General features: G+C 37.2%; 2 protein-coding genes and 3 non-coding genes across 8 annotated transcripts; 1 reads left to right on the plus strand and 4 right to left on the minus strand.

Annotated features, from left to right (window-relative positions):
- The first annotated feature begins 27 nt into the window (after nt 1-27).
- On the plus strand, nt 28-16,648 carry LOC144202780 (uncharacterized). Of its 4 annotated transcripts, none has more exons than XM_077725783.1 (9): nt 28-1,229; nt 2,329-2,429; nt 2,500-2,604; nt 3,899-4,151; nt 4,247-4,410; nt 9,929-9,989; nt 12,457-12,494; nt 12,754-12,817; nt 13,531-13,575. In XM_077725783.1, the coding sequence occupies exons 1-6, from the start codon at nt 1,092-1,094 to the stop codon at nt 9,960-9,962; spliced, it is 795 nt and encodes a 264-aa protein (XP_077581909.1). In that variant the 5' UTR covers nt 28-1,091; the 3' UTR covers nt 9,963-9,989; nt 12,457-12,494; nt 12,754-12,817; nt 13,531-13,575. The 4 variants fall into 4 exon arrangements, with proteins under 4 accessions (XP_077581909.1, XP_077581912.1, XP_077581911.1 ...); XM_077725786.1 differs by lacking the exon at nt 13,531-13,575 and adding an exon at nt 13,479-13,510; XM_077725785.1 differs by lacking the exon at nt 13,531-13,575 and adding an exon at nt 13,412-13,456.
- On the minus strand, nt 10,095-10,167 carry trnar-ucg (transfer RNA arginine (anticodon UCG)). Its single transcript has one exon. It is a non-coding gene; the product is annotated as a tRNA-Arg (tRNA).
- Nucleotides 10,258-10,330, minus strand: trnar-ucu (transfer RNA arginine (anticodon UCU)). The gene has a single exon. It is a non-coding gene; the product is annotated as a tRNA-Arg (tRNA).
- trnar-ucg (transfer RNA arginine (anticodon UCG)) lies at nt 10,421-10,493 on the minus strand. Its single transcript has one exon. It is a non-coding gene; the product is annotated as a tRNA-Arg (tRNA).
- LOC144202782 (dual specificity calcium/calmodulin-dependent 3',5'-cyclic nucleotide phosphodiesterase 1B-like) lies at nt 16,427-26,211 on the minus strand. Its single transcript, XM_077725789.1, has 14 exons — nt 25,924-26,211; nt 23,484-23,597; nt 23,092-23,274; nt 22,173-22,239; nt 21,974-22,090; nt 21,452-21,592; nt 20,489-20,589; nt 19,975-20,100; nt 19,732-19,833; nt 19,541-19,661; nt 18,504-18,585; nt 18,313-18,430; nt 17,215-17,351; nt 16,427-17,127 (listed from the first exon to the last, which is right to left on the minus strand). The coding sequence occupies exons 1-14, from the start codon at nt 25,974-25,976 to the stop codon at nt 17,060-17,062; spliced, it is 1,530 nt and encodes a 509-aa protein (XP_077581915.1). The 5' UTR covers nt 25,977-26,211; the 3' UTR covers nt 16,427-17,059.
- Nucleotides 26,212-27,250: the final 1,039 nt, after the last annotated feature.

Below are 27,250 nucleotides of genomic sequence, written 5' to 3' on the forward strand. Positions count from 1 at the left end.
TTTTTTTTAAAAAATGTTATATTCAATTAAAAGTAGAATAGTTTAATTAAAAATGGAGCCCCATTTCCCCCAGTCGTTTTAAAGTTAGCATTGTATGAAAAAGCAGTGTTCAGCCTAAGAATTCAAATTCAAAGCAGTTAAATTGGACACTCCCTTCTGAAGGAAACTAGTAACCTTTGACCTCACTTAAAATAAAAACTTCAATTTCATGTTACAAACATAGCAAGTAAAATCGATTTTAAACTTTAATTGTTCAAGTTTTTGCAGAATTCCTATTGTGACCACTGTGACCTTTGACCTCAAAAGAAAAACCTTCGGTTTAATGTTACAAACAGCTTGAAAATTTGATAACAACCCCTTTATTTGTTTGTTATGGCAAAAATCCTATTCTGAACTCTGTGACCTTTGACCTAATTACATCAAAATGGCAATCAGCTCAATATTCGAAAAAATGGTTTCTTGTTTATTTGTTGACATAAACAGAATGGAGATTATTGGACAATCTCTTCTGGAGGAAATTGGTAACCCTTGACCTCATGACCCCAAAATAGCATTGTTATTGGTTAACATGAATCAAATGGAAAAAAATTGTCACATTTCTCACTATACACTCTGTTAGCATTATGCTAACACATGCTATTCAAGGCTCCCAAATTGCCCATCCATAAAAAAACACCACAACGATCCATTACACATGCTTTGTTGACCGTGTGCTATCTGACTTTATGTCGATTTACAGGCTGACAAACGTTTCCCCGAACATTTCCCACCTCGTACTCCTGCGTCGAGGGGCTTGTGGATCACGGCCCATTTGCGGGGATTTATCTGTTTAATAAGTCTTGACAATTGTTCCCCGTGTACTCCCCCGAGCCGCGTAATGACTGTTTTCCGTCGTCGCTAAATACCCCGACGCCGAGCCTAAACGGCCTCGTATCCGGCGTCCATTTCGTCCCTCGCTCCCATTAAGATCTTCCTTGGGTTCTCCAGAGGTTGGACGCTCCCACATAAAAGGTCGGTGACTCTCGCCTTGTACTCAAAGTCTGTCCGTTCTTGAGAAAGGCATTTTCTTCTTCCTCCCTAGGTTGGCCAACATGGACACGGGTGCGGCGTTGAGCGTTGTGGTGGCGCTGATGATGCTAGCGGGCGTCGGTCAAGGGGTCTTTGTCGGAGGCGAACGTACCACGCCTGCCGGCTCATTGGACGGCGTGGAAAAACACTTGCTGGAGATGGTGAGATCGATTGTATAAAAGGGATTGGGATTTGTTTACTTTTTTACTGTTAGGGTTGTTTTCATAGGTGCTCGGACGTTTGGTCGCCGGTCTTTTGGTCGCCGGTCAAATGGTGACAGGGAGTTTACTATTGAAGCCAGCTCTCAAAATTATATTCATGAGTGAGAGTTTTATGTCTAAGTACTGTTTAATATCTAAGTAGTGTTTAATATCTAAGTACAGTTTAATATCTAAGTGGAGTTTAATATCTAAGTACTGTTTAATATCTAAGTAGAGTTTAATATCTAAGTAGAGTTTAATATCTAAGTAGAGTTTAATATCTAAGTACTGTTTAATATCTACGTACTGTTTAATATCTAAGTACAGTTTAATATCTAAGTATAGTTTAATATCTAAGTACAGTTTAATACCTAAGTACTGTTTAATACCTAAGTACTGTTTAATATCTAAGTACTGTTTAATATCTAAGTACTGTTTAATATCTAAGTACTGTTTAATATCTAAGTACTGTTTAATATCTAAGTACTGTTTAATATCTAAGTACTGTTTAATATCTAAGTACTGTTTAATCTCTAAGTACTGTTTAATATCTAAGTACTGTTTAATATCTAAGTACATTTGACCGGTGACCAAACGTCCGGTCACGGTTTCCATAGTGCCAAAATAAATATTGAAATATTATCAAATATTCTGTATAGCTATTCATTTTTACATTATATTTGGGAATCATTTTGTAACTCATTAACTTGCCTTAGAAGTGATCCTGTTACATTACAAATGACGGCTAGAGGCGTCCAATCCAATTTGACCGGTAGTCTAAATTGATTGGTTGTCTCTCGCCATTGATAGCAGCTCATGAGTTAACAGAGAAAATATATACCAGTACATACATTAAAAAACATCTAAAAATATCTTATATTTTACCCAATTTCGATACTCTGAAAATGAAGCCACGATTTCCAATAAATTCCGATCCAATTTTTGCCCCAACGGCAGTGATTTAGTTGAATAGAAAACAAAAAAATATTATAATCTGCATTGAAATTATTCCTCAAAGCGCTTCCTCAAGCCTCCCTTTCATTTTTTCGATGTCTGCCAGAACGACGGCGCAGATAATCGTCTGCTGACAACGCTGATCAGAGCTCTTCTCCTGGGATCTCGCAAAGAAGCCCGCAACTCGGTGCTCCAAGAACCACAGAGGTCAGTGCTAATCATCAGCTAATCAGCTCATCAGCTATTTAACCGCTCACGATTCTCGTCCTCCCGACAGGTTTGGCCGATCTTCCCGAGGACCCCTCGTATTGGAGGAGCACCTCAACTCACCCCAATGGGAGGAAGCACCCAACCAGATTTGGAGCATGGCTGTGCCACAGAGGTTTGGCAAGAAATAAAAGAAAATGCGCCCAACCACAAGGGCCAAGAAAATCTCTTGTTTTGTCTGTGAAAGTATTTCACTATAAAACAACATTAAATTTAAAAAAACAGCTCTCCTTACAGCCAAACATGATACAAATTTGTATTTTGAAATATAAGTCGCACCTGAGTATAAGTCCCAATAGCCAAAAAAAGCCAAATGATAGAACAAAAACATCAAAGTCAGACCTGAGAATAAGTCTCAAAGCGGTATTTTGCTAAGTCCTTTTCAGTTGTATTTAAAAGTGACATTTAATAAGCCAAAAAAAATCCACTTGCCGCCAATGTTGAAATGATCATCACAGCTTTAAAGCGCCTTTTTTGTGGCACAGTGTAAAATTAACACATGTAATGATGAATAATGTGTGAAATTAGAGTCTGAAGAATTTCATACCTAAGTCCCACTGGTGTACTAGTCAAAACTATTTTTTTTAAATGCAATTTATAGTCCGAAAAATACGGCAGTGCAGCACTAATAAATGATTAAAATAATGCATTTTACATTGGCAAATGAATGTGGTCAGCCAATTCCATAAATTGAGTTATTTACTTTTAATAATTTGTTGCACCATTCCAATAAATTCAGATCCAATTTCTAATTAGAGCATCACACAGCTAAACAACTAGCGACCAGTGTTTTTAAGAAAAATAATATACAATCTCAGTTTTGTTGCCCCCCCAAAAACTTTGACTCTAATCTTTACTACAGTTTGTGTATTCTAATGCTGAAAGATAATGATGATGATGACCATGATGATGAAGAATAGGATGATGATTGAGGATGAAGATGAGGATAAAAATGAGGATGAAGCTGAGAATGAAGATGATGAAGATGAGAATGAAGATGAGGATGAAGATGATGAAGATGAGGATGAAGATGATGATTGATGAGGAAGATGAGGATGATGAAGATGATGGAGGATGATGAAGATGAGGATAAAAATGAGGATGAAGATGAGAATGAAGATGAGGATGAAGATGATGATTGATGAGGAAGATGAGGATGATGAAGATGAGGATGATGAAGATGATGGAGGGTGAGGAAGATGAGGATGATGAAGATGAGGATGATGAAGATGATGGAGGATGATGAAGATGAGGATGATGAGGATGATGAAGATGATGATGATGATGATGATGATGATGATGATGATGATGATGATGATGATGATGATGATGAGGATGATGTTGATGAGGATGATGACGGTGGTGATGATGATGATGAGGATAATGTTGATGTTTCCCTCCTACAACAGAAGAGAGAGACAGAGAGCGAGCGAGAATGTGTTTGTCACGCCGACTCTTCCTGCCGCAGAGCTCGCAGCACGCCAATGTGTGCGGTGGGGGCGTGGCCAAGCCGGCCGGCGGGCCAATGGCAGCCAAGGAGAGGCGCCCCCCCAGCCCGGGGTGCCCTTGTCGCCTCAGCATCACCATCCACAGCGGAGGCGATCCGCGGCGGCTAGGCAGGCAGGCAGTCAGGGAAGCAGGCTGGCAGGCAGGTGCTGGCAAGTAGGTCGCACTAGCGAGTGAGCAAAAAAAGTGCAGTTTTGACCTAATTTGTCTTTTCATTCTTGTCCTTTTTTTCTCTTCACCTACTTTGGAAGCGTCCTCAAACAGTGGAGTCCTTCGTCTTCTTCTTGAGTGTCTTTAAGGACAGCTGTCAATCAAGCGCACACACTCTGCCGCCATGGAAACGGGCAGTCCCAGGAAAATCCAGTTTACTGTCCCTCTATTGGACACCCACCTGGACCCGGAGGCCGCTGAACAGGTACTTGTAAAAGACAAAGTTGTTTTTGGGAAAAATGTGTTGTTTTTCAGATTATATTTTTAAAAAGAGCTTTTTTTTATCAAAGAAAATGTTGTTAGAGTCGTGGGGGGGGAAAGTTTAGCATTCTTTGGGTCATTTTGAATTAAAAGTACAACTGTAATTGGCTAAATAAGGTGAGGAGAGTAAAGTAAGAATAATTTAATTTTAATTCAATAAAAAAATACTAAATATGGAATTTATAGCTGAAAATGAGAAAATAAAACTAATGTTACAATTTTGATAATGATTTAAAAATATTGATTAAAACAAAATCCAAAATATTTTCTTACTTTATTCCTTTTATTAATAAAGTAAATTATATATATTGAAAATGAGTTAAAATGATCGATTAAAAATAATCCCACATTAATTGTACTTATTTTATTCCTTTTATACATTCTAAATTCCCTTTTTGAGTAATCCATTGCAATTAATGGCAGCTCATTAGCTATCCATTCCCGTTAGATATTCCGGTCTCCGACAGGGTCTACTAAAAAAGACACACGTTGCGTTTTCATGACTCCCGTGCAGCCAATTATAGTTGTCTTCACATGCCCACTTTATGTGTGTGTGTAACTTTTGCACACATCCACACACATGCCCACCCACCCACTCATGCATACATGCATGCAAGTTTGTTATAATGACAAATCTCAGCAGTCAAAAATGTCCAGAACTTGCATCCTTTTTTTTGCAAAAGGCAATGGTGTCAAACATGCGGTCCGGGGGCCAAATATGGCCTGCCGCATCATTTTGTGTGGCCCGGGAAAGTAAATGATGAGTGCTGACTTTGTGTTTTAGGATCAAATTCAAACAAAGAGTATAGATGTATATTACATTTCCTAATTTTCCCCCTTTTAAATTAATAATTGTCATTTTTAAATACATTTTTTTCTGTGTTTTTAGTTCAAAAATAATTTTGTAAATCTAAAAATATATTTAAAAAAAAAGCTAAAATAAACATTGTTTTAGATCGATTAAAAACTGAATTTTCAGGGCTTTTAATCCATTTATTAAAAAAAAATTAAATATTATATCTAAAATAGTCCGACCCTCATGAAATCAAGTTGACATTAAAGCGGCCCACAAACCAACCCGAGTCTGACACCCTAAAACGACACAAAATGAACTCTATTGACAACAATAAATGTCCAATTCACTAAAACTGGCCATGGGCGCTTATCATTCAATGGGATTGACGTCCAATCCATTTGAACTTTAATGACCTTTTTGGCCCAAAAAATCCAGAAATCTAGTTCTCATGATTGTGGCTGAACCCGAGTTTGACACCCCTTGAGGCATTGTGTTCGTAAAAGAAGGGGGGATGGGGATAACAAAGCAAAGCAAAGCAAAGAGAGTTAAGAGCCACTAGAGAATCCAGTGACCAGATAGCATGTCCCTCTCTCCACATTAGATGAATATTCCACGAACAAGCCGAGCCATTCATATTGAATGAACCTTGTATATATAAATAGCAGAGATTCACGAGCACGCGTCTCTTGCGTCGCTCGTGACGCGCGGCTATCCATTTTGCCTCGGGCGTGACTCAGACTTGGCCGGATGGTGATAGTATTTAGTGGAGCAAGTTGCTTTATGCTAACTCCTTAGCGTGACCTTGAATGCTATCAAAAACCAAAATGTTGTTTTGGTTCAGTTTTTTTCCACTTTTTATCTCGTAACAGATCAAGTACACAATTTTATACCACGTTAATCCATTAGCTTTGCTCATGACACGTGCTAATCGCTAATGCTAGCAAAAGGACACATGTTTGCTAACGATAAATGGGCGCTTTCAACAAAATAAAGTTTTACAGACACTTGTTTTATTGTCAGTGTTCATAAAACTTATGAATCTGGGTCAAATTTACCATTTAATATGCACATTTATCTAATATAATCATAAATATGACCGCTAATGGAGCACATGTAGCTACATTTAGCGGAAGAAAAGCTATTGGAGGCTGAAAAAAACAGTTTAATTAGCTTTTTTTGCTTCTTTGGCAACATTTGTAAGCCATCTTGGGAACACTAATCGATGGTTAAAAACTATAGAGTACGTATTGTGCACCATCAGCGCACTATTTCAGAGTACTATTTGATACTAATGCCTCCAATTAAATGTCCTATGGGACGAAATCCCTTTTTTATTTTCCTATGTATTATTTTTCTTAAAAATGCATATATATACCCACCCAATCCTTTTGATATAATATATTTTATAAAATTAAATTCAACCCTCAATTCTTTAACACAATAACAGTCAGAAAATCAGGATAAAAGAAAAAACACCAATATAAATGTAAATACAAATAACAAAGTGCATGCAAAACCTGATTACTCCAAAAATACATATTTAAATTAACATGTATACAGATAACAAAATATTTATGAGCAACCTTTAATGTTATGCTATGTAATTATTCGGGTATGCTAATCTGATAGAACACCAGGGAAGTGAAAGATGGAAAAGTGTGTATGTCCATGTGTCTTGTATGGTTGACTGAACAAAAAACACACACATATACCCACATATACACACATATACACACTTATACACACATATATACACCCACCCTTCAATCTGACACCTCTGTGCTTGTGAATCAGTTTTTGTGAGGGGGTGAATGTCAATAAAAAACCTCCCCGAGGTTTGCAACCGTCACCGCAACAACACCCGCACAAACATAATTTTCTCCACTTTGAATAACTTGGCCCTAAAAAAGTACTAAAAAAAATAAAAGCAACTGTTTGACTTGATAAATGGCGATGGGTAAAATATGATTTTAGATAAAATGTCGTTTTTGATTGTCGACGACGTTCATAGCGTGTTCTACTTAATATGCTAATGAGATGGAAATATATCCATCATGCTGAGAATTCATTTTCTGTATTGCAATAGGCTCAAAATGCTTTTGCTTTATGGTTATTTTTCCACGTTTAAAAAAAAAAAAAGTAATTGTAGCGCCGCGTACACGAGACGACATAAAATTCCGTTTTTATGGATGTGTTTACAACCGAGATTGAAGTGGCCCATCGTTGGTGGGAGCTCATTATCATTTAGATGAGGGTCAACTATTTAGGAAAAGTAGATGGGCTTCCATATGTTTTATGTTAGAGCGCCCCGCCAAAGTAAGAGAGAGAGAGAGAGAGACTCTTTCATATTCTATTATCTTTGTCCTTGAGCGGAATAACTTGGAACTAAATCCTCCTGCAAGGAAGACAATTGGAATAATATAAAAAAATGTTCATTATTTAACTGAAATGTTGTAAAAAAATGTTATGTTGAAATCAAAGTCATATGACAAGGGTGTCAAACTGTTGGTTCGCGGGCCGCTTTAACGTCAGCTTGATTTCATGAGGGTCGGACCATTTTAGATATAATGTTTCGATTTTTTTTTTTTAATAAATGGATTAAAATAACTGGATTAAAAGCCCTGAATATTCAGTTTTTTATAGATCTAAAACAATGTTTATCTTAGCTTTTTAAAAATATATTTTTAGATTTTACAAAATGATTTTTGATCTAAAAACACAGAAAAATTGATTAAAAATGACAATTTTTGATTTAAAATGGGGAAAATCAGGAAATTTAATATACATCTATACTCTACTAAATCCCTGAATATTCATTTTTTATAGATCAACAATGTATATTTGAGCTTTTTTTGTATATTTTTAGATTTTACAAACTGATTTTTGAACTAAAAAACACCGAAAAAAATGATTAAAAATGACAATTATTGATTTAAAAGGTGGAAAATCAGGAAATTTAATATACATCTATACTCTTCATTTTAATTTGATCCTAAAACAGAAAGTCAGCACTCATGATTTACATTCCCGGGCCACACAAAATGATTTGGCGGGCCAGATTTGGCCCCCGGGCCGCCACTTTAACGCATATGTCATATGAGATGAGAAATAGTATCTGTCAGTGATTTTTATAACGCTATTAAACCTTTGACATGGCACATAATAAGCCTTTGACACGCAAGCCCGGAACTGTAATTTACAGCATCGGCTGTCAAACTCGAGCTTTTCATTGGGTCGCCGCGTTCATGATGACAGCGGCTTTGTTTGTCGACATAACGAGACCCTTGGGGTTGGATTTACCAGAGGTTCGCAAATGGGGGCTATTAAATTGGCTGTTTACTCACCCGAAAAGATCCAGGGACGGAATTTGTTTTTTATAGATGGGCAGGGCCGGTTTTTGCTAGGAGCAATCTGGGGGATTGCCTTAGGAGGGCTCTAGTTAGGGGGTGCAGTATTTTATCAGTGGGATTTTGACTCACCAGGCTGCAAAATTAGCCAGTGTCCATTTTGTGGACTTATTGTATGTGGCTCCAGTTTTGTTAACTAGGTCTACAATGTCGTCTGTGTCTGTCTTGCTCATGAAACCAAGAAATTCTAATCTAATCTAATATAATATTGAATACCTTTGCTAGTAGAGTGCCAAAAATTATTTTCTTTCTTTGATAAACCATAAAACACACTTGCTATACTCATTTTAGCCGTTGTTTTAGATTTTATTATCAGATGTCTTAAAATTTAAAGGAAGAAACACTATTGTTATTTTTTTTCTTACATTTCTCTTCACTGTCCTTATTTTTTTTTTTAAATCATCTTTATTCAGTCATATGTAATTCCTTCTTTAGAAGAATATGGACATAGAATTAGTAGATTCATACATATATATATACATTGTTTGAGTACATATTTTTGTTATAGTGTAGTATCCATAACTGCCATTTACTTCATGTATTATTTAGTCCAAAAATTTGAAGATTGGTCGCCATCCTAGCTCCATAATTTGAGATTGGTCCTGAAACAGTTTAAGAACAGCGATGCTAGACTTGGATTTACATAAAAGGCATTTTTTTCCTAGAACAGAAGTGGAGTTTTTTATGCTCCCTTTCCAAACGACCCCTTTATGGGTGCTTTGTTTTTTGCCTGTCATGAATATAAATAGAAGTGGAAAGTGCTGAGAAGGTCAATTTGAAATGAGGATGTGAGTTTGGCATCATCCAAAGCAGCTGGAGCTCGAAACCTAGCCAAACCTTTTTCAACTCCCACTTGAATTATGCGGCGGTGGCGGCCGTAGTACGCTCTTCATTGCAATTACTGACTACTCGTTAAGCGTCCGTGACGCACATCGATGTCGTTTCATTTACGCTAATAGCCTGATGGAACAATTAGCATCTCATTAGCCGTGTTGGCAGTCAATGAGTATCTTTCAATGCCATTGTCGATGCTAAACGTAGCTACGCTAGCATTTTATTTCGATGGCTTCCATTAGCGTGAAGCAAAACACACTTTTTGATCCCAAACTACAGTAAATGAGTTAAGTTTATGATGTATTTTAAATAGAAATAGTAGTGACAAATGTTCCTAATGAGATGATATACTATTGTATAAAAATATATATATATATATATTTGAAGTTGTTTAGTTTTAAATGACTCTCCTTCTACGCTTCCAGATTCGAAGACGTCGACCAACACCTGCAACCCTAGTGGCGTCCAGTGACCAATCATCACCAGGTACAAACAAACTAAACAATCATGTAGGTAGCGCTACTTTCAGGTATGAAGGTTAGGGTATTAATGTAGAAAGGTACATGGCAAATGCACCGTAGCCGACTGGATCAACTACGAAAGGATTCGAACCCTCAATCTTCTGATTCGAAGTCAGACGCCTTATCCATTAGGCCACGTAGTCGCTTGTCATACTTTGATCAACTTTCAAGACTTGTTGTGACAAACCAAGTCATTGCCAAAGAACAAAACAAGCCCAGAATAGCTAAATGTCCAACCACGAAGGGACTTGAACCCTCAATCTTCTGATCAGAAGTCAGACGCCTTGTCCATTAGGCCACGCAGTCACTTGATGAACTTTATCCAACTTTCAAGACTTGTTGGAATAAACCAGGTAATTGCCATAGAACAAAACATGGCGAGAGTAGCGAAAAGGTTAACCACGAAGGGACTCGAACCCTCAATCTCCTGATCCGAAGTCAGACGCCTTATCCATTAGGCCACGCAGTCATTTGTTATAGGTTGACCAACTTTCAAGACTTGTTGGAAGAAACCAAGTCATTGCCATAGAACAAAACATGCCCAGAATAGCTAGGGTTAGGGTTAGGAACCAAAAAGTTGAAGTCAAGTTTCGGCTGCTAAGAAGAGCATCCACGTTGAAGAATGAGGACGCAGCTTCTCGTCTGACTTTGTGTCCACTGGTTAGTCAGCCGGGAGTCCCCAGCCAGTGAAAAAAGCCTTTCATTAACGCCGTCATGGCCGCTTCTCGGGGGCACAGATGGGATGGGGGGAGGCAATTAGAAGGAGATCAATAGCTAAGGCGAGTTTTTTCAACTGAACTCGTCTCTTCTTACAGCCACGGCTTCTCACTTTCCCCGTAGATGTCAGTGCTCCGATTTCCTGTGATCAGTGAAAGCATCGCTTCGGGTTTCGCTCTGTGATTACTTATTTTATTTAAATGTATTTTTACACTATGTCTCGGTCATTTGGAATTGACAGGGCTTAATTTTAATATGTTTCACATGTTTTTTTACTGTAATACTAAATCTTTTAGTATCTATAATATATTTTTTACTGTAACCTATTTTATTCAAGAACTACATTCATTATACTCATACAAATATAAGAAAATACATATAGCAATAATTAAAATGTCCAAAGATAAAGAATAAATAACCAATTATTGATTTATTATTACTCCATGTAATCAGATATAAAAAATAAACTTGGTGGTGTGCCCCCTCCCCCCAAAAAACTTAATACATTCGAAGTTTAAACCAAAATAATTAGTTTTTAACGCAATTAAACTGAATTGCGTACCGTTTCCGTCATTTGAACTTGACCCGCTTTTACCATAACGGATTTCTGTCCTTATGCGTAATTAGGTCAAAAACCTTGGCGAACTTTTAACTTAAAACCGAGTACAAATCAGAATCTACTTCTACCAAATCCAATGAAGAAACCCACTGGCGTTGGCTTTTAAGCCGGAATAATTTATGCGCAGTAGCGCGCCGCCTCCGGGACGTTTAGGTTGCCGAGCAACAGGGCGCTGTCCTAGAAAAAACTTCCCACCGACCGAGTGTGCGTTTTAACTCTTTTGGTCACAGTTTACGCCTTCAGCTCAACGGATACTTGTCTTTTTTGGTTGAATATGCCAATGTGTTGAAGTCATGGGGGTCAAATTGGCAACGGGAAAGCTACTCTTTGTCTCTTGGTGGTCTTGTGATTCCCCTCGAGCTAACTTCAAAACTAGCATAGCATTTTTTTCATGTTTTTTTTCATTGGATTGGGAAAAAAAGTTCATGTTAGACGTCCATTTTGTTTGAACTTAAGAACTGAAGAATTTTATTAAGGAAATCTTAAGTTAGCATGACTAATAGGTCGCTTGAATTTTTTATACAGTGAAGAATTAGCCAAAAAAACAATGTCAAGGCCCTGTTAGCTTATAACCCGAAATGGTGTCAAAGGTGCGGTTCGTGGGTCGAAAGTGGCCCGCTAAGAGGGTCCGATCCGGCCCTTGACAGGCACTTTTTAGCTCATTCATACCCGACTAGTATATTGAAATGCTTTCTGTTTTTCGCCAAAAACTGATTTTTGTGAGTCGAGTTGCTATATTTCCAATCCGCAATCCCATTGGTTTATCCCGCCCTCAAAATGGCGCCTTCAGTGCCAGCCCATGAGTTAAAAAGAAACCCTAAAATGCCCAAAAGCAACAAGAATACACACGGAAACCCCCAAAAATCAACAGGAACCGACACATGAACCAAAAACTATGGGGAAAGTCCCATAAAATCAATAGGAAATGTTCCAAAAAATGACAGGTGACCCGTGATTACCCAAAAATGGCAAGGAAATGAACTTAGTGTCAAATTATTTAAAAAGCAGCTTAAAAAAACAAAAGAAATGTAACGTCACACCATGCTAGTATGTTCAAACATGTTTTTCTCACTTAATATTTTTTGTTTTTTTACAGAAATAGACGAAGACCGTCTCCCAAACCAGCTGTACAAGGTGCTTCCTTTTATTATTTACTATTTATTATTATTCTCTGTTCTAGAAATGAAAGATACAATTATACAATTATGATTTATGAACTCTTTAAGGGACAATTGGACAAAAGTTTTTTTCTTAGGACCTTTAACTCTTCTTAACTCATTTTGTTCTTTAAAAAAATCAGCTGATGAGTTAAATGAATGGTTTATAAGAGTTGAAATGATCATAATTGTTTCATCAATGGGTGAAAAATCATTTTTTTTGAATTATTATCCAGGCTGCTTTGTTGAATTCCCCTCGGCAACGAAGAAAAGGACAAAAGGGAACGCCTACCATGAAAGGTGATTGACAGCGTCTGCATCCTTGCAAATATATGTGTGTGTGTATGTGGTAACCATGGCGACGCACCACATTTCTTTCTCAACCAAGATAAGAATTATTGACATGAAACTTAAGTGGGCAATTCAGAACTACAATCCCAGATTCCCATATTACAGTGTCTTAAAAAGTTGAGCAAAACAAAAAACCTGTTTCAACTTCAAATTGCCCAAAGCAAAATCAGTGGAGTGTGTTAAAAAAAACATATTAAAAGACTTAGGATTTAATTTCTATAATGCGCTACTCACGCTAAATCTAATTAAGTCCAAAAATATCGCTAGCGGGTTTTATTATCTCTAATTTTTGCTGCAAAATAGCCTTAAACTAAATGAATCACTTAATAACCAATCATAACTCTACTTATGAATGCCTTGAGGGGGCCTGATTTTCAGGTTACAAAATCTTTTGGGATGTAAATGAGTGCCTCGGGATATCAAAATAAGATCCCAGTTACAAAAACATGGTTATTTTATTTTGAAATTGTCACCCATGCATTGCTTCTTGCTTGACAATCTCACTCCACTCTCCTGTGTTCTCATTGGCTGTTTGACAACAAGCTCTCCACCTGTGACTCCCCCATGTGGCTCCTCTATCCTCCTCGTCACTCCTTTCACATTCACTCAGTCTCCTTTTCCTACTGTGTTTTCCTCCATCCTTCTTCTCCTTCTTCTCCTAGAGTTGCAATTTCTAGTGGAGCACCACCTTTACAGGCAACAGCAAGGAGGCGCTGATGAGTGCTCCTCCGAGAGCTGCCTGTCGGACCGGCCCAGCCCAGACACTGCCGTCGTGGGGGAGGAGCTCCCGAGGGACGACGAGGTCACCGCCGAGGCCTTTGAGAAACTCCGATGCCAAATGGAGGGTAAGTAGAGAATCCGGGCCATAGAATACAGTAATCCCTCGATTAGCGCGGTTATTGTAGACTGCGATAAACAAAAAAACGCGAAGTAGGTTAAGCATTATTTTTTAAAAATTAATAATAATATTTGTTTTACTTCAGTTCTTGTAGCAAGCAGAGGACAGGGGAGTGGCTTCTACTTGCGAGTTTAAGCATGAATTTTCACATTTTGGTCAATTTTAAACAAAAACAAACAATTTTTTTTAATTGTTATTATTATTATTATTATTATTTTACTTCAGTGCTGAGTTCTAGTAGTAAAGGGAAGGCAGGGGAGTGGCTTCTGATTGCAAGTTTCAGTGTGGATGTTCACATTTTTGTGAACTTTAAACAAAAACAAAAAATATATATATTTTTTTAAACTAGTATTATTTTTGATTTTTTTTTACTTCAGTGCTGAGTTTTAGTAGCAAACTGAGTACATGTGAGTGGCTTCTACTTGCGAGTTTCAGCATGGATTTTCACATTTAAATCAATTTACAAAAAAAATCAATAAAAAAAAAATATCCCCCGGAAAAAAATCTTCAATGTAGTAAAGCCGCAATATTCGAGGGATTACTGTACATTACAAGCGTTAACCTTTTCGCAGTCCATTCTAACAAAGCCCCATTGTTTACTCCCCCCATGACCATCCAAAAACTAATTCCCATTTGCCCCACCCAGTAGATATCTGGCATCACTCCATCACCCCCATTGACCATATTGGAAAATGCACAAATAAATGACCATATAAATCACTCAAAAAAAAAAAAAACTATAACTCATCATTCTTGCATTTTCTCCCCAAAGTGTTACCACATCTTCCTCCATCCTTCCTCCTGGAAATACAATCTGATTGGCTCCATCTTGTAATATACGTACCCACCGGTATCTCCTGCTGCTTGCACAGATGCTGCGGCCTTGCTTTAGGAGATCCATCTCGGGATCACTAATTCACTTTAATAGCAGGTCACCAGATGGTCACACACACACAAACACACATTTACATATACACACACACACATGAATTCACCCCAACCAACCCACAGTCACCGAGCCATCTTATCGTATCAAAAAACTACCGTGCAACATGTAATAGTAGAGGTTAGTATATCCGATGTTTCCATGACAAATTGGCCGCATGCCCTTTCGAATGCACTCAGCGTGAGTAAATACAGTAAGGCACGCAAGGAAATGTCAGACGGGATCGATCCGGTTGTATAATTGGGCCTAACGAGCGCTCGATCATCACGACTCTGCTTCTCGTCCCACGCAGCGGCGTTCTCCAGGGAGAGTGCGTCGGAAGTGGCCCTGGGTGGTACGCAGTGCCCCCTGTGGACGGAGGGAGAACATGACGACTCCGGGGCGGATTTGGCGGATTCTTCGTTTCGGCTCAATAACATGCGGGAAGGTAAGTTGTTTTTGTTGGGGTTTGTAAGGTGAAGACATGCTTTGGGGATGTTCAATTATTTAATTAAAATAAATCAGAAATCAAAAAAAGTAAAATGGGTCAAAATTAGCATTCGTTAGCATAGCATTTTTCCAGATACAAATAGCCTAAAAAACATATACAACTTAACAGAGAGAAAAAAATACATATACAAGTCGTACCAGGGCCAAACTATGAGAAAAAAAGTGCGACTTATAGCCCGTAAAATACGGTATTTATCTTAAATATTGTTTAAATGAAGTTATTATAGCCAATATAAGGATTATAAACAGAAAAAAATATTGTTATAAGCATAGCTTCTCTTGTTTAAGTAGACAACAGCTTGTTTCTGAAGTGGAATTCTATTTTATTGCCGTAAAAAATTAATATCTCACAAAATATGTTCTTCAAAATATTGTGCGATTTTAAGCAGTTTGTTTGATTAGTTTAAAAAAGTAATTAAAGACAGTTTAATGTTCAGTAAATAACACACTAGCAAACATAACTCCTTCTTTTAAAGCCTAAAAAAGCCTTTTAAAAGCACAAACATAGAAAAATGATAAATACCATAAACCCCTGGATCCAGATAAAACCAGTTTCGATAATGAACTTTCCTGTCCATCCATATTTTCCAGACTCGAAAGCGACAACGTTGAGCATCAGTGAGCCGACCGTCGAAGAAACAAACAAGTTGGACCCGGGAACAGAAAAATAAATACAGAAAACCAAGATAAGAAGAATGAATTGAAGCGCTGTGGTGTACGCCGCCAACGCCGCGACTCCTTCTAAACAATCGCACAACATGTGTGGAAAAACACCAGGTCAGTCCTTTATAGGGCCTCGGTTACCAGCTGCAAAATATTCATACCTTCAAGCCGTTCCTTTGTTTTGGCTCCTATAACACAAATTGGGAATCAGGGGGCGGCTTATACGTGAGAAATTGTCAAATTCAACGATTTTTAAGGCAATTTCAAAGGTAAAACTTAAATAAAATGACATGGAAGCAATAATAATAATACAAATAACAACACCCCGTTTGTACTTTAAGAAATAGATCACTTTTTGGGAGAAGTATTCTAGAACATAAAGTCATAGAAAAGGGAATAGGAGGATGATAGAGTTTATACATACATTTTTTTTGTATTGAGTAGCATTAAAAAAATTAAATTCGCATGATAATGTTGGTTTTAATTAACATAAAATCCAACTAATTTTTAATTTTTTCCCAAGTAGCCCCCCAAAAATGACTAAAAAATCTAGTTAAATATGTAGATTATGACAATCTTTCCATATAGTTAATATTAAATGACAGAAATAGAAAAAACTCATGAATCTGAATGCCAAAAAGTCCAAAATAAAGAAAAAATGTTTTGTGTATTTCAGTTTTTTTCTCCCTAATTGAACTCCCATGTTTCAGCCTTACTTGAACTGACGACATGGCTTATCAAAAATATGTTTGATACAATAAAAAAAATGTTTTAAATTGCTCAAGACTTGTGCTTTCTTACAGCAAAGAAGACAAAATTGGATTTTTTGAGGTGACTCCCCTAAAAATAGGTCTTGCGCATTAATAATTCATCCAACTATGAGCCGCAATCTTAAAAACGCATCCATCTTTCATAAACATTTTCGCAGCAGGATTGGCTGCCTTTGACTGCCATAGACGTCCATTTTGGCTCAAAATTCCTCATCGAATTTTATTGGACGTTTTTTGCCGTCAATGGCACAAAAAACATGACTTTTTTTTTCCTCCAGGAAATTAATTTAATATTTTCAAACTACAGCACAACACGACCAGCATGTTATACATTATACAATTAAATTATGACAAAATAAATGAGACAACATAAGAAACAGTGACACTCAATTCAACATATTTTTCGTACTAATATTGTATAAAGTTTAGTGTTTTGTGTCCAGCTGGGATTTGTGCGACGCATCTTTTGTTGATTTCCGCTCTTCTGAGAATCCTTCAAAACAAAAGATAATGCGTTAAAAAAAGAAATGCAACCCAAATCGTGATGCGTTTATGGATCCTCGTAGAAAGGAAATTCTACCATTGGAGCCTCCGTCTTTCCACTTGAGCTTGTTGTCGTCAGCATGTCGCGTCCAAGTGGACCTGAAGCTGACCAGTTCGGCTGTGATGTGAGCCAGACTCCATTGAAGGCCTCTGGAGCTCTCCTTCCACACGTTACTAACATATAAACACCAACATTAGTTGTAGTATATTTGTGTATTTTGTTACCATTCAATGACGCCTTCTTTTATTTTGTTAGTCTCTTTTCTGATTACGTTTCCGCTTCCACCTGGGCTAGGCTACTGACCAGGTGTTTGTTGTTTGTCCGTCGTTTTGTATACGTTTTCTGAAGTTAAACATCGGCAACTATTTTCTTTTTCTGGAGATCTTCTTTATTTTATATACAAGGCGAAGACTAAATTAAGGTAAGCAGACTTGTTTTATCAGCAGTTTGATTGATGCAAATGTTTGTATTTTGAATGTTTTTTTCCAATAGAAATTTCTATATGTAAACCTTCATTGATACTCATTGACTAGACACAGCGTAACAATGTTGTCAATTCGGATACTTTTTTTGTACTTAAAAATCATAAAATGACTAAGATGCACATATTATGTATTCTACTTTTAAATGCTGATGATGGATCTCAAATAATAATATTAGATTAGAGGAATTGTTTATGGCTCTCTGTTATAAATGTTCACGACCCCCGGTGTAACATATGCTTATAAAACACAATATATATTAATATGCATTCAATTATCATCATATTATCATCATCATGCATCCAATGTCCCACTTTCAGACTTTTGAGTGTAAGAATTGTGCCTGCCTAATAGTTACATAGTGAAATATGATACAAATGTTTAAAAAAGTCACTCAGAAAGTTCAGTATTTGCATTATTTAGCACAAAAAAGCACAGATAATTAATTTTTTGTACCACTTATCCTCACAAGGGTACCCAGCCTTGTACCTAGAGCCAATTTCACTCATCTTAGTGTGCATTTTTTGGGGATGCGGGCGTAATCGGAGTACCCGGAGAAAACCCACGCAAAACCATGCAAAATCCACACATTGAAGACCCCATTTTAGTGGCTGCACTTAAACGAAGCCAATAATTTGCAAGTCCGTTGTACCTGTGTCTGTTACACGGGTCCAGCGGTCCCGGGTTCTCCTCAACTAGAGGAACCACTATCTTCTCCGCCATGTCCGTCAGGAGGGAAAACGTCGGGTGCACAATAAAGTCAATGAAACCTACAGGAAAGACAGCCCCATTGAGGTTATCCGAGGTCGTTCATTTTTAAATTTTTTATGGTTTTGCACTTACCGATCTGTGACTCAGCCACTAGGGTGGTTTTTCTATCGCATAGTGGCGAGAAGGGCAAACCGAGCTCCGCCTCTCTATCACCCTCCCCATGGTAGAAAAGAGACAAGCAGCAGATATCTTAAAAGGCTTCCCACTCTAAAAGCTCAAAATAACCATAGTAGCCTTATGTCATATATCCAAGTACATCTTTTTTTACAATAATGGGAAAAACCTGTAGAGGAGGCTTAGTATGCCTCTTTTTTTTAATATATTTTTGTATTAGGCCCCTGAAAATATGACATCGAAAGAATGATGTGTAATTTAACGGGATGTAATTCACAATTGTGTTACTTTGAAGGTAAAATCTTAAGAAAAATTATGCTACTTATGTCATACTGTATGAATCAAAAGCACTTTATTAATCGGTCAATATCATAAGGAAGTTAGTAATTCATCTAGTGATTATTGTTTTCTTGCTGCAAAACTGAAAATAACCAACAAATACTAAATATCAATTTGCCGACATCTACTGGTGAAAATTAGTGTAGAAACTGTAAGTATTTTGCGTATATAAGTCGTACCCTTGATTCAGTCATTTTTGTTGTTGTTACAAATACGGTTTATATGCCAGAAAATACGGTAAGTACAACTTTAGTCCAGAAAATTCGGTACTTGTATTACCAGTACTGTAATTTAATGAATAATGTAGAACAGACAATGCTGCAGTAATACAAAAACGCAAAAGTATTATGACATACTACAATATTACATGTTTTCGCACTTATACAAAAATACATGTACAATTATGAAGAAGTGTATGAAATACTATACTTGTACTACAAATCTTTGGACTACTATGAGTGCCTGTACGTACTACAAGATCTTTGTTCCAGTGTGTTCAACATTTATGTTGCTAAAATGGGAAACTATCTGATGTATTAGCTCCGCCTCCTGCTACACAACCGCCGTGATTGGCTATTAGTCCCTCACCTTTCAAGCGACCTTGCACAAGATCAACGGTATGTGATGGATGATAAAACTGACTTAGCTCCTCCTACCTGCCTGAAGAACTCCTCCATTAGAGCTTTGGTCCATCTGGAGTGAAGACACCAAGGTTTGGATGGATGGCTGATGTCAGCCGTGTGGAGTAACAGGGACAGAGCTTTGGACTTTTCAATCCTGTTTGAGGGAAAAAAACCCACAAAATTCAGCCGTTTGGCCGAAAAAAACGGAAAAATCCCTTCTTTACCGTTCTTGTTGCTGAAGGCAGGATTTCATGGCTTTTACTTGGAGAAGATGAGAAGACATATCGGTGGCCAGCACCATCTCAATGACAAGAGAACGGAGTTCCCTGCATAGGTGGAGAATGGAGAAGGATTTTTTGAAGGTTTTTGTAGCGTATTAACTAGCCGTATCAGTTAAAATGGATTGGATGGCTGAGTAAGCACATATTGAGTGGGAAAATAGCTTTTTTTGGAAGAAAAACAATTACATCCACTCCTCTCGGGTTAAATGAATAAAGATATTCATTTGGTCGTCTTGTAGAAGACGGAACGCCGCGCTCAAATGATGACTTTCTTGCACGGATCGATCGTTGTAGATTAGTGCGAACTCAGACCTGGAAAGGCAGGATTAGCAAAGTTAGCAAATTTAAGAGCTTTTCCCAAATATGAGAATTTTTGTTGTTGAAGAGTACAAGAAACATTTGTTTTGAACCTTACACTGTAATTTTCTTGCTAATTTTTGATCCGTTTCACTGTATTTAGTTGGTTGGCTAAATATTCATTCATTTTCTGGACTGCTAATGCTAACAAGGGGGTGCTGGAGCCTATCCCACCTGACTTGGGGATCTGAATTCAGCCAATCGCAGAACACAATGTTACAGACAACCAATCATAGCTAGTAGAAATTTAGAGTATTCAACCAGCTAGCCTAGCATGCATGTTTTTGTGATGTGGGAGAAAACTGGAGTAAGTGGAAAGAAATTTTTCAGGAAAATGGCTTACTTTGTGTGGATGTGAAAGGTATTGGTGGTCCCCGTGTGTTCGTAGTCGTGAATGGCCGCGGCGAACAGCGAGGCCATCACCTCCAACTCGGATAGCCAGTGCTGTTTAGTACAAGTGGAAATTGGTTAGATAACTATGGAATCACGGATCTAGAAATCTGGTCTTGAATGTTCTGTTATTCAAAGTCTTTTAACATACTCTGATTTTGTCAAGGTCTTGGTTATACCTCCTGAAAACTCTTGAATTTTCTACTTTGGTCTTGCCAACTAAAAATTTCAGTTTGGACTTGTTCTCAGGTCATCTAAGGGTGAGTTTGGTCTTCAGTCTTAAAAGTTTTGGGGCTCTTTTTTAGGGATTCTTGTCTTTGGCAGACTATTCTGCACCCGAGATAAGGGTTTTGGCATAATGGGTCTTGGAAAAAGCAATAATTTGGCTTTTGCAGACTTCCATTTCTATGTTAACTCCCCAAAAAAATAATTTTAACTTAACTGTAACATTTTAAACTATTTGTCTTGTCTACGCCAAGAAGTCTTACATAGCTTCTCAATAGCCAAAGTCTCGATGTGGTCTTAACAACTCTCTCGTCATCGGTCTTAGGTCTTCAGTCTTAGGTCTTCAGTCTTAGGTCTTCAGTCTTAGGTCTTCAGTCTTAGGTCTTCAGTCTTAGGTCTTCAGTCTTAGGTCTTCAGTCTTAGGTCTCCAGTCTTAGGTCTTCAGTCTTAGGTCTTCAGTCTTAGGTCTTCAGTCTTAGGTCTTCAGTCTTAGGTCTTCAGTCTTAGGTCTTCAGTCTTAGGTCTTCAGTCTTAGGTCTTCAGTCTTAGGTCTTCAGTCTTAGGTCTTCAGTCTTCGGTCTTCAGTCTAGCTGTGGTCTTCAAAGTCTCATTCCGCATGTGGTCTTGGTCCTTAAACATCTTAGACTATTTATGTCATAAGCTAAAGTTGCTTGTAACTGGTTAAGTTTACCACAAGACCGGATCGCAACAGCAGGCAGTGCATTGTCTGGGTGACATCTGCGGCGTGAATGTGGTTGTGGTACGGGTTGTTGTGTTTGCAGTATCCTCTCTCCACCGCAGACATGAACAGCATGAGACTCGAAATGGGAATCTACAAAAAACATCCATTGACAGAGTCATTTTTTGATGTGAAAACTTTGACTCCCGCGGTCTTGTTCGTCCATTCCATGTGTGCAATATCAAAAATGGCCAAAACGAGGGTTCAATTAGTCTCCTATAAACAATTTCTAAACGTCATCTTTTATTATGCATCAAGCAGCATCTGTTCTGAATTAAAGTTTGGACTTTTCAATAGAAAATGAGGGTGCTGGAGCCTATCCCAGCTAATGACAGACGAACAAATGGTACCAATCTGTGATTTTTGAGTCCGATATTTGCCATTCTTACTTGGAAACAAGGACGTAGGTTGCTTTGATTTAAAAACCTGACTTTATAAATCGCGTGTGATGAAACAGGATGCAAAAGACAAGACCTTGAAACGCCTGTTGAGTTCATATCTGGTCACCAGTTGAAAGAACAGCGTTTGCAATGCGTGATCCGAGCTGGCTTCGTTTAACGAAAACACGTCAAAGCTCCAGCGGTCCACGTCCTTTTAGGAAAGAGACATTGCCAGAAAAGATGATTCAATCGCCACAAAAAAAAACTGCTGTAGCGTTCAGTGTCTTACTTACCCTCAGACAATTGACCACCGCCAAGGGTTGGTCCGGCATGGCCGCCGTGTAGGCCCTCTTGAACATCCTGGAAGAAAGCAATGTTTATGTTGAGTTCACTTCAAGTTCACATGCTGAGATTGTGCAGTGTGCTCATCTCTGGAGGTGTTTATATTCCAAATCCTTCGAGGCTCCTTACGCTTTTTCAAGGATGTTTTCAAAGAGGAAGAGGGAGGAGCCAATGGTTTACTGTCCATTGGGATCGTCGAGGTTGTTGGAGGGAAATATTGTATGGCTTTGAGATTGGGTTAGGGGTTTTACCGTAGTTTATGATTGAGAAGTAAAAGGATTCTTGCATATATGCCGTATTTGTTGCTAAAAAAATGATGACTGAATTGAGGGTAAGGCTTATATACGCATAAATTAGACTTGACATGCACGAAATGTCATAACGCAAGACGATATGGTCATTTTTTTCAAAATAAAGGAAAGATGAACCGATAAAATGCTAAACAAAATGTATTTTGAAGTCTATGAATGAAATTCAAGTAAAAAAACAACCGTATCTTGCATAAAATGTGAAAAAAACTCCTGAAATTGCTCGCTCAGGGTGCCGACATCTGACCTAGAGATGACAAACTAGACTGCTATGGACACACTTCCTGGTTGTACTGCTCACCTGACTTCCTTTTTGAATTTGTCTACATGTAGTCAACACTAATCCCTTTTTACAGTATCCGAAATACCACATGCAATGATTTTTCTTAGTATTTTCCCTTCAAAGTACTACATTTGTACTCCCTATTAAAACCATGAATATGGAGGTGAAAATTGTGAATCAGGGGGCGGCTTATACGAGGGAAATTATGAAATTCAACAATTTTAATGCAATTTTAAGGGTACAGCTCATACTCAGAGGCGGCTTATATGCAAGTCATACCTCTCCACGAAGATCCCCGCCTGAACCGCGTGCACGATGCTCCGAAACTTTGGCTTCTCGTCCGAGCGCCTGCCCGAAGGCCGCACCCTCTGCGTGAATGTCGACGCCAGCCAATCGGTGACCTCCGCAGGAACCCCATCCGACTGAAGCTGATGGAGGTCATCCTCGGATTCCAAGCACTGCCTGGACATTGACAGTCGGTCTTTAAATGGGGATGCCATTCTGTGGGTGTTACCGTATATTCCGGACTATAAGGCGCACTTTTTTTATCATAGTTTGGCTTTGCCTGTGACTGCTCCCCAAAAAAATTTGACTTGTACATGTTTTTTTCTTCTTCATTGTGTAGTAATTTGTAACTTATAGTCCGGAAAATACGGTAGTCCCTTGTTTACCTGGTTCCATCCAGATAAACGGCCTCGAGCAGTGATGCTGTTAAATCCAGACTTTTTTTAATGTCCTCATAGTCCACGTCTCGGTCCTCCAGTTGCTTTAAAATGCTTCGTAGCCTGAAAGTAGCCATTTTTGTTATTGTTGTTTTTGACAAACACAAAATTTGCTCTTTAATTTATGTTTTGTTTCCCCCCCTAAAAAATTCTGTAATCCCCAGACACAAAAATATAGAGAGCAATCTTACTAGAAATATATATAAATATATTAATCAATTTAAAAAATATATATAAAAAAAAAAAATATATATATAAAAAATAAAATAGATATATAAAAAAAATAAAATATATATAAAAATATATATATAAAAAAAATATATATATGAAAAAAATAAAAAAAAATATAGAAACAAAAAAAAAAATATATATATATATATATTTGTTTTACTTGTTAAGGCTTAATAGATTTGACAATCTCTACGCCCATGTTTAGGCAAAGGAAATTTTTATTATTTAATTTTTTTTTATAGATCCCAAAAGCTTGAACAGGTTAGCTCTGGTATCCATGAGAAATTTCATCGTCTGTTTACACGAGCAGATTTATTCTCTCACAGAGATTTATTAGACGTGACGTGAGTTTCTTTCAAATAACCGACGACCCTCCCCCGTGGCAGTTGTTTACGCAACGCCAGATGAGGCCGCCGTCATCGGAGGAGGAGGCGGGGTAAACGGCAGGCGGCACTCGCCACGTTTTTTTTTTCAAGCGTTTATCACGCCGCCACCATCTTCATAAAGCAGCCGGGCCAAAATAGCGCTCATAATCTTCCCCGTCGACGCCTTGCTTTGGCTTTTAGAAGCCGGGGGGGCTTGTTCAGCTCGGCGGTACTTTTTCCCCGGAAATGACTTGTCAGAAGCACTTTTTATTTATAGAGATTAATGACAAATGGGCTTTTTAGCTTGGTATACGCAGCAGATTGGAAAGTCTAATCAAGTCTTAAATGAAGTTAGTTTAAATGTTATGAACTTGGTCTATGACATTTACAAGTACAGTCGTAACTCTACATACAAAATTAATTGGTTCCAAGACTTTTTTCGTAAGTAGAGGTGTACTTTATATGTAAATTCTCTAATTGGTTCCATGGTCCTCACACAACTACCAACTAAACCCTATATATATGTATATAGGTATATATTAGTATATGCATATATTTGTACATGTATATATGTATATATTTGTATATGTACATATGTATATGTATATATGTATATATTTGGATATGTATATATAATTGTATATGTATCTATATTTGTGTATGTATACATTTATATATTTGTATATGTATGCATGTATATATTTGTATATGTATATATAATTGTATATGTATCTATATTTGTGTATGTATACATTTATATATTTGTATATGTATGCATGTATATATTTGTATATGCATACATGTAGATATTTGTATATGTATACATGTATATATTTGTATATGTATACATGTATATATTTGTATATGTATACATGTATATATTTGTACATGTATACATGTATATATTTGTACATGTATACATGTATATATTTGTATATGTATACATGTATGTATTTGTATATGTATACATGTAGATATTTGTATATTTATAAATGTAGATATTTGTATATGTATACATGTAGATATTTGTATATGTATACATGTATATATTTGTATATCTATACATGTATATATTTGTATATGTATACATGTATATATTTGTATATGTATACATGTATATATTTGTATATGTATACATGTATATATTTGTATGTGTACATATATATATATATATATATATATATATATATATATATATATATATGTATATATGTATATGTATGTATATATATATATATATATATATATATATATATATATATATATATATATATATATATATATATATATATATATATATATATATATATATTTTTTTTTTTTTTTTGTTCATTAATCAAATTCTTTTTAAATGTTTTTTTTAAATTATTGAACTGCTATCCTTTCAACTTGCCAAACATATTTCCAACCTTATAAAAAAATACAAATTATTTTCCGTCGTGAAAACACCTCCAATTTGAACATGCCCACAGCGTATAACATCTTTACCCATAACAACAAACCCAGTCATGTTAACCAATAGATGCAAAGCCCTAAACCCACTAACCAAAACAAAAAAGCACATGAGCCACCATCCCTCTTCCACTAATCCACCGTGCCAGCAAGTCAAGTGTTCCTGAAACAACTGGCAAGTGTTGAGGCGGCTAAGTATAGGCAACCCCATGATTACCAACCACGCCATTAATCACTTCATAGAATAACCATGCACTTTTACCACAACCCTCAATCCCTCAAACCGAACCTTCTACGTCCTTCTACCTTTCCCAAAGACCCCAAATATCCTCCCACCTTACCTGGAGATGGGCATCTGCAGACGTTTCTTACGAATTCGAACCACTTCAGCCATTCTGTGTCAACCTTTAAACCCCCACTGATGGACCCCAAAGTTTTTCCAACTCCCCCCGCAGGTCGAAACAAAAAATACAGGAAAACTTTTTCCGGAGAGCCCCAAAACAGTTCCTCCAAAGTTCCAACGTTAAAAAACTTGTGTCCCAAGACAGACTTGTGTTTCAACAAGTCTTCCACCCACTTCAGGGGGGGCTTAGTATACTCCGCTCTGATTGGTTGGGAGAAGTTAAACTGTGTGTGTGTGTGTGAGCATCTTTTAGTCGGCGTGGACGAGTGTGAGTGAGTCGACCTCACTGATGAGGTGTTGACTGCGAGGCTTTCAAGCTGCGTGTACTTAAACGCCGAATGAGATTTTTCCGACTACGGCGCGAATCGGGGGGAAACACACACACAGACGCTCTTTCAACAGAAGGGACTCGTAAAATAAATCGTGTCCTACGAAGGAGGCCACAACAGAGCGGCCATTTTGAATACAGATTGGCTCAAGTGGTTCGAATTTGGAAGAAACTAATGTAGATGCACATTTCGAGGAGGCCATTTTGGGGCTGGTGGTTGGACGCTTGTTTTGTTTGTTTGGGTTTTTTGGGGAAATGTTAATAGGATTTTGATAGGGAGGATTATTGACTTAAATGGTTTTAGAATTGTGGGGCGTTGTGTTAAAATTTGGAATATGGGACTTTTTTTATGAATTATGAATACTAGAGACGTGAGAATACTATGTAAATATATTTTATACATATGTAAAAAAATTCTATTGACATGAATTTTGATAGAGAGCATTAATTAACTTATATGGCTTTAGAATTGTGGGGCGTTGTGATAAAATTTGGATTAAGGGACATTTTTTTATGAATTATGAATTCTAGAAACGTGGGAGTACTACGTAAATATCTTTTATACATATCTAAAAAAATTCTATTGACATGAATTTTGATAGAGAGCATTAATTAACTTATATGGCTTTAGAATTGTGAGGTGTTGTGTTAAAATTTGGATTATGGGACATTTTTTTATGAATTATTAACACTAGAGATGTGAGAATACTGCGTAAATATCTTTTAGGGATTGTGAAAATGTATTACACACTTTCATACCAATTGTATTGGAGTAGATTTTTTTAAATTTACTGGAAATAGGTGTTTTTTTTTAATTTATGGGGTACTTATTGTAATAGTATCAAATGGAAAGTGAACCAAAAGCAGTAAAGATTCTCATAGTTCTCCAAAAATTAATATTGCTGATGCTATAGTGCAAATGACCCAAAAAAAATAT

This window comes from Stigmatopora nigra, chromosome 10 (assembly GCF_051989575.1).
Source record: "Stigmatopora nigra isolate UIUO_SnigA chromosome 10, RoL_Snig_1.1, whole genome shotgun sequence".
Taxonomy (NCBI): domain Eukaryota; kingdom Metazoa; phylum Chordata; class Actinopteri; order Syngnathiformes; family Syngnathidae; genus Stigmatopora; species Stigmatopora nigra.

Excerpts from the sequence above, each read along its gene's own strand:
- LOC144202780 (XM_077725783.1), top strand. The coding sequence starts at position 1,092 with ATGGACACGGGTGCGGCGTTGAGCGTTGTGGTGGCGCTGATGATGCTA. Across the intron at positions 2,430-2,499 it reads GTGCTCCAAGAACCACAGAG|GTTTGGCCGATCTTCCCGAG; the intron begins GTCAGTGCTAAT and ends TCCTCCCGACAG. Across the intron at positions 2,605-3,898 it reads AGCATGGCTGTGCCACAGAG|AAGAGAGAGACAGAGAGCGA; the intron begins GTTTGGCAAGAA and ends CTCCTACAACAG.
- LOC144202782 (XM_077725789.1), bottom strand. The coding sequence starts at position 25,976 with ATGGCTGAAGTGGTTCGAATTCGTAAGAAACGTCTGCAGATGCCCATC. Across the intron at positions 20,101-20,488 it reads ACCTTTCACATCCACACAAA|GTCTGAGTTCGCACTAATCT; the intron begins GTAAGCCATTTT and ends CTGCCTTTCCAG. Across the intron at positions 18,586-19,540 it reads TGGAGGAGTTCTTCAGGCAG|GGTGATAGAGAGGCGGAGCT; the intron begins GTAGGAGGAGCT and ends TACCATGGGGAG.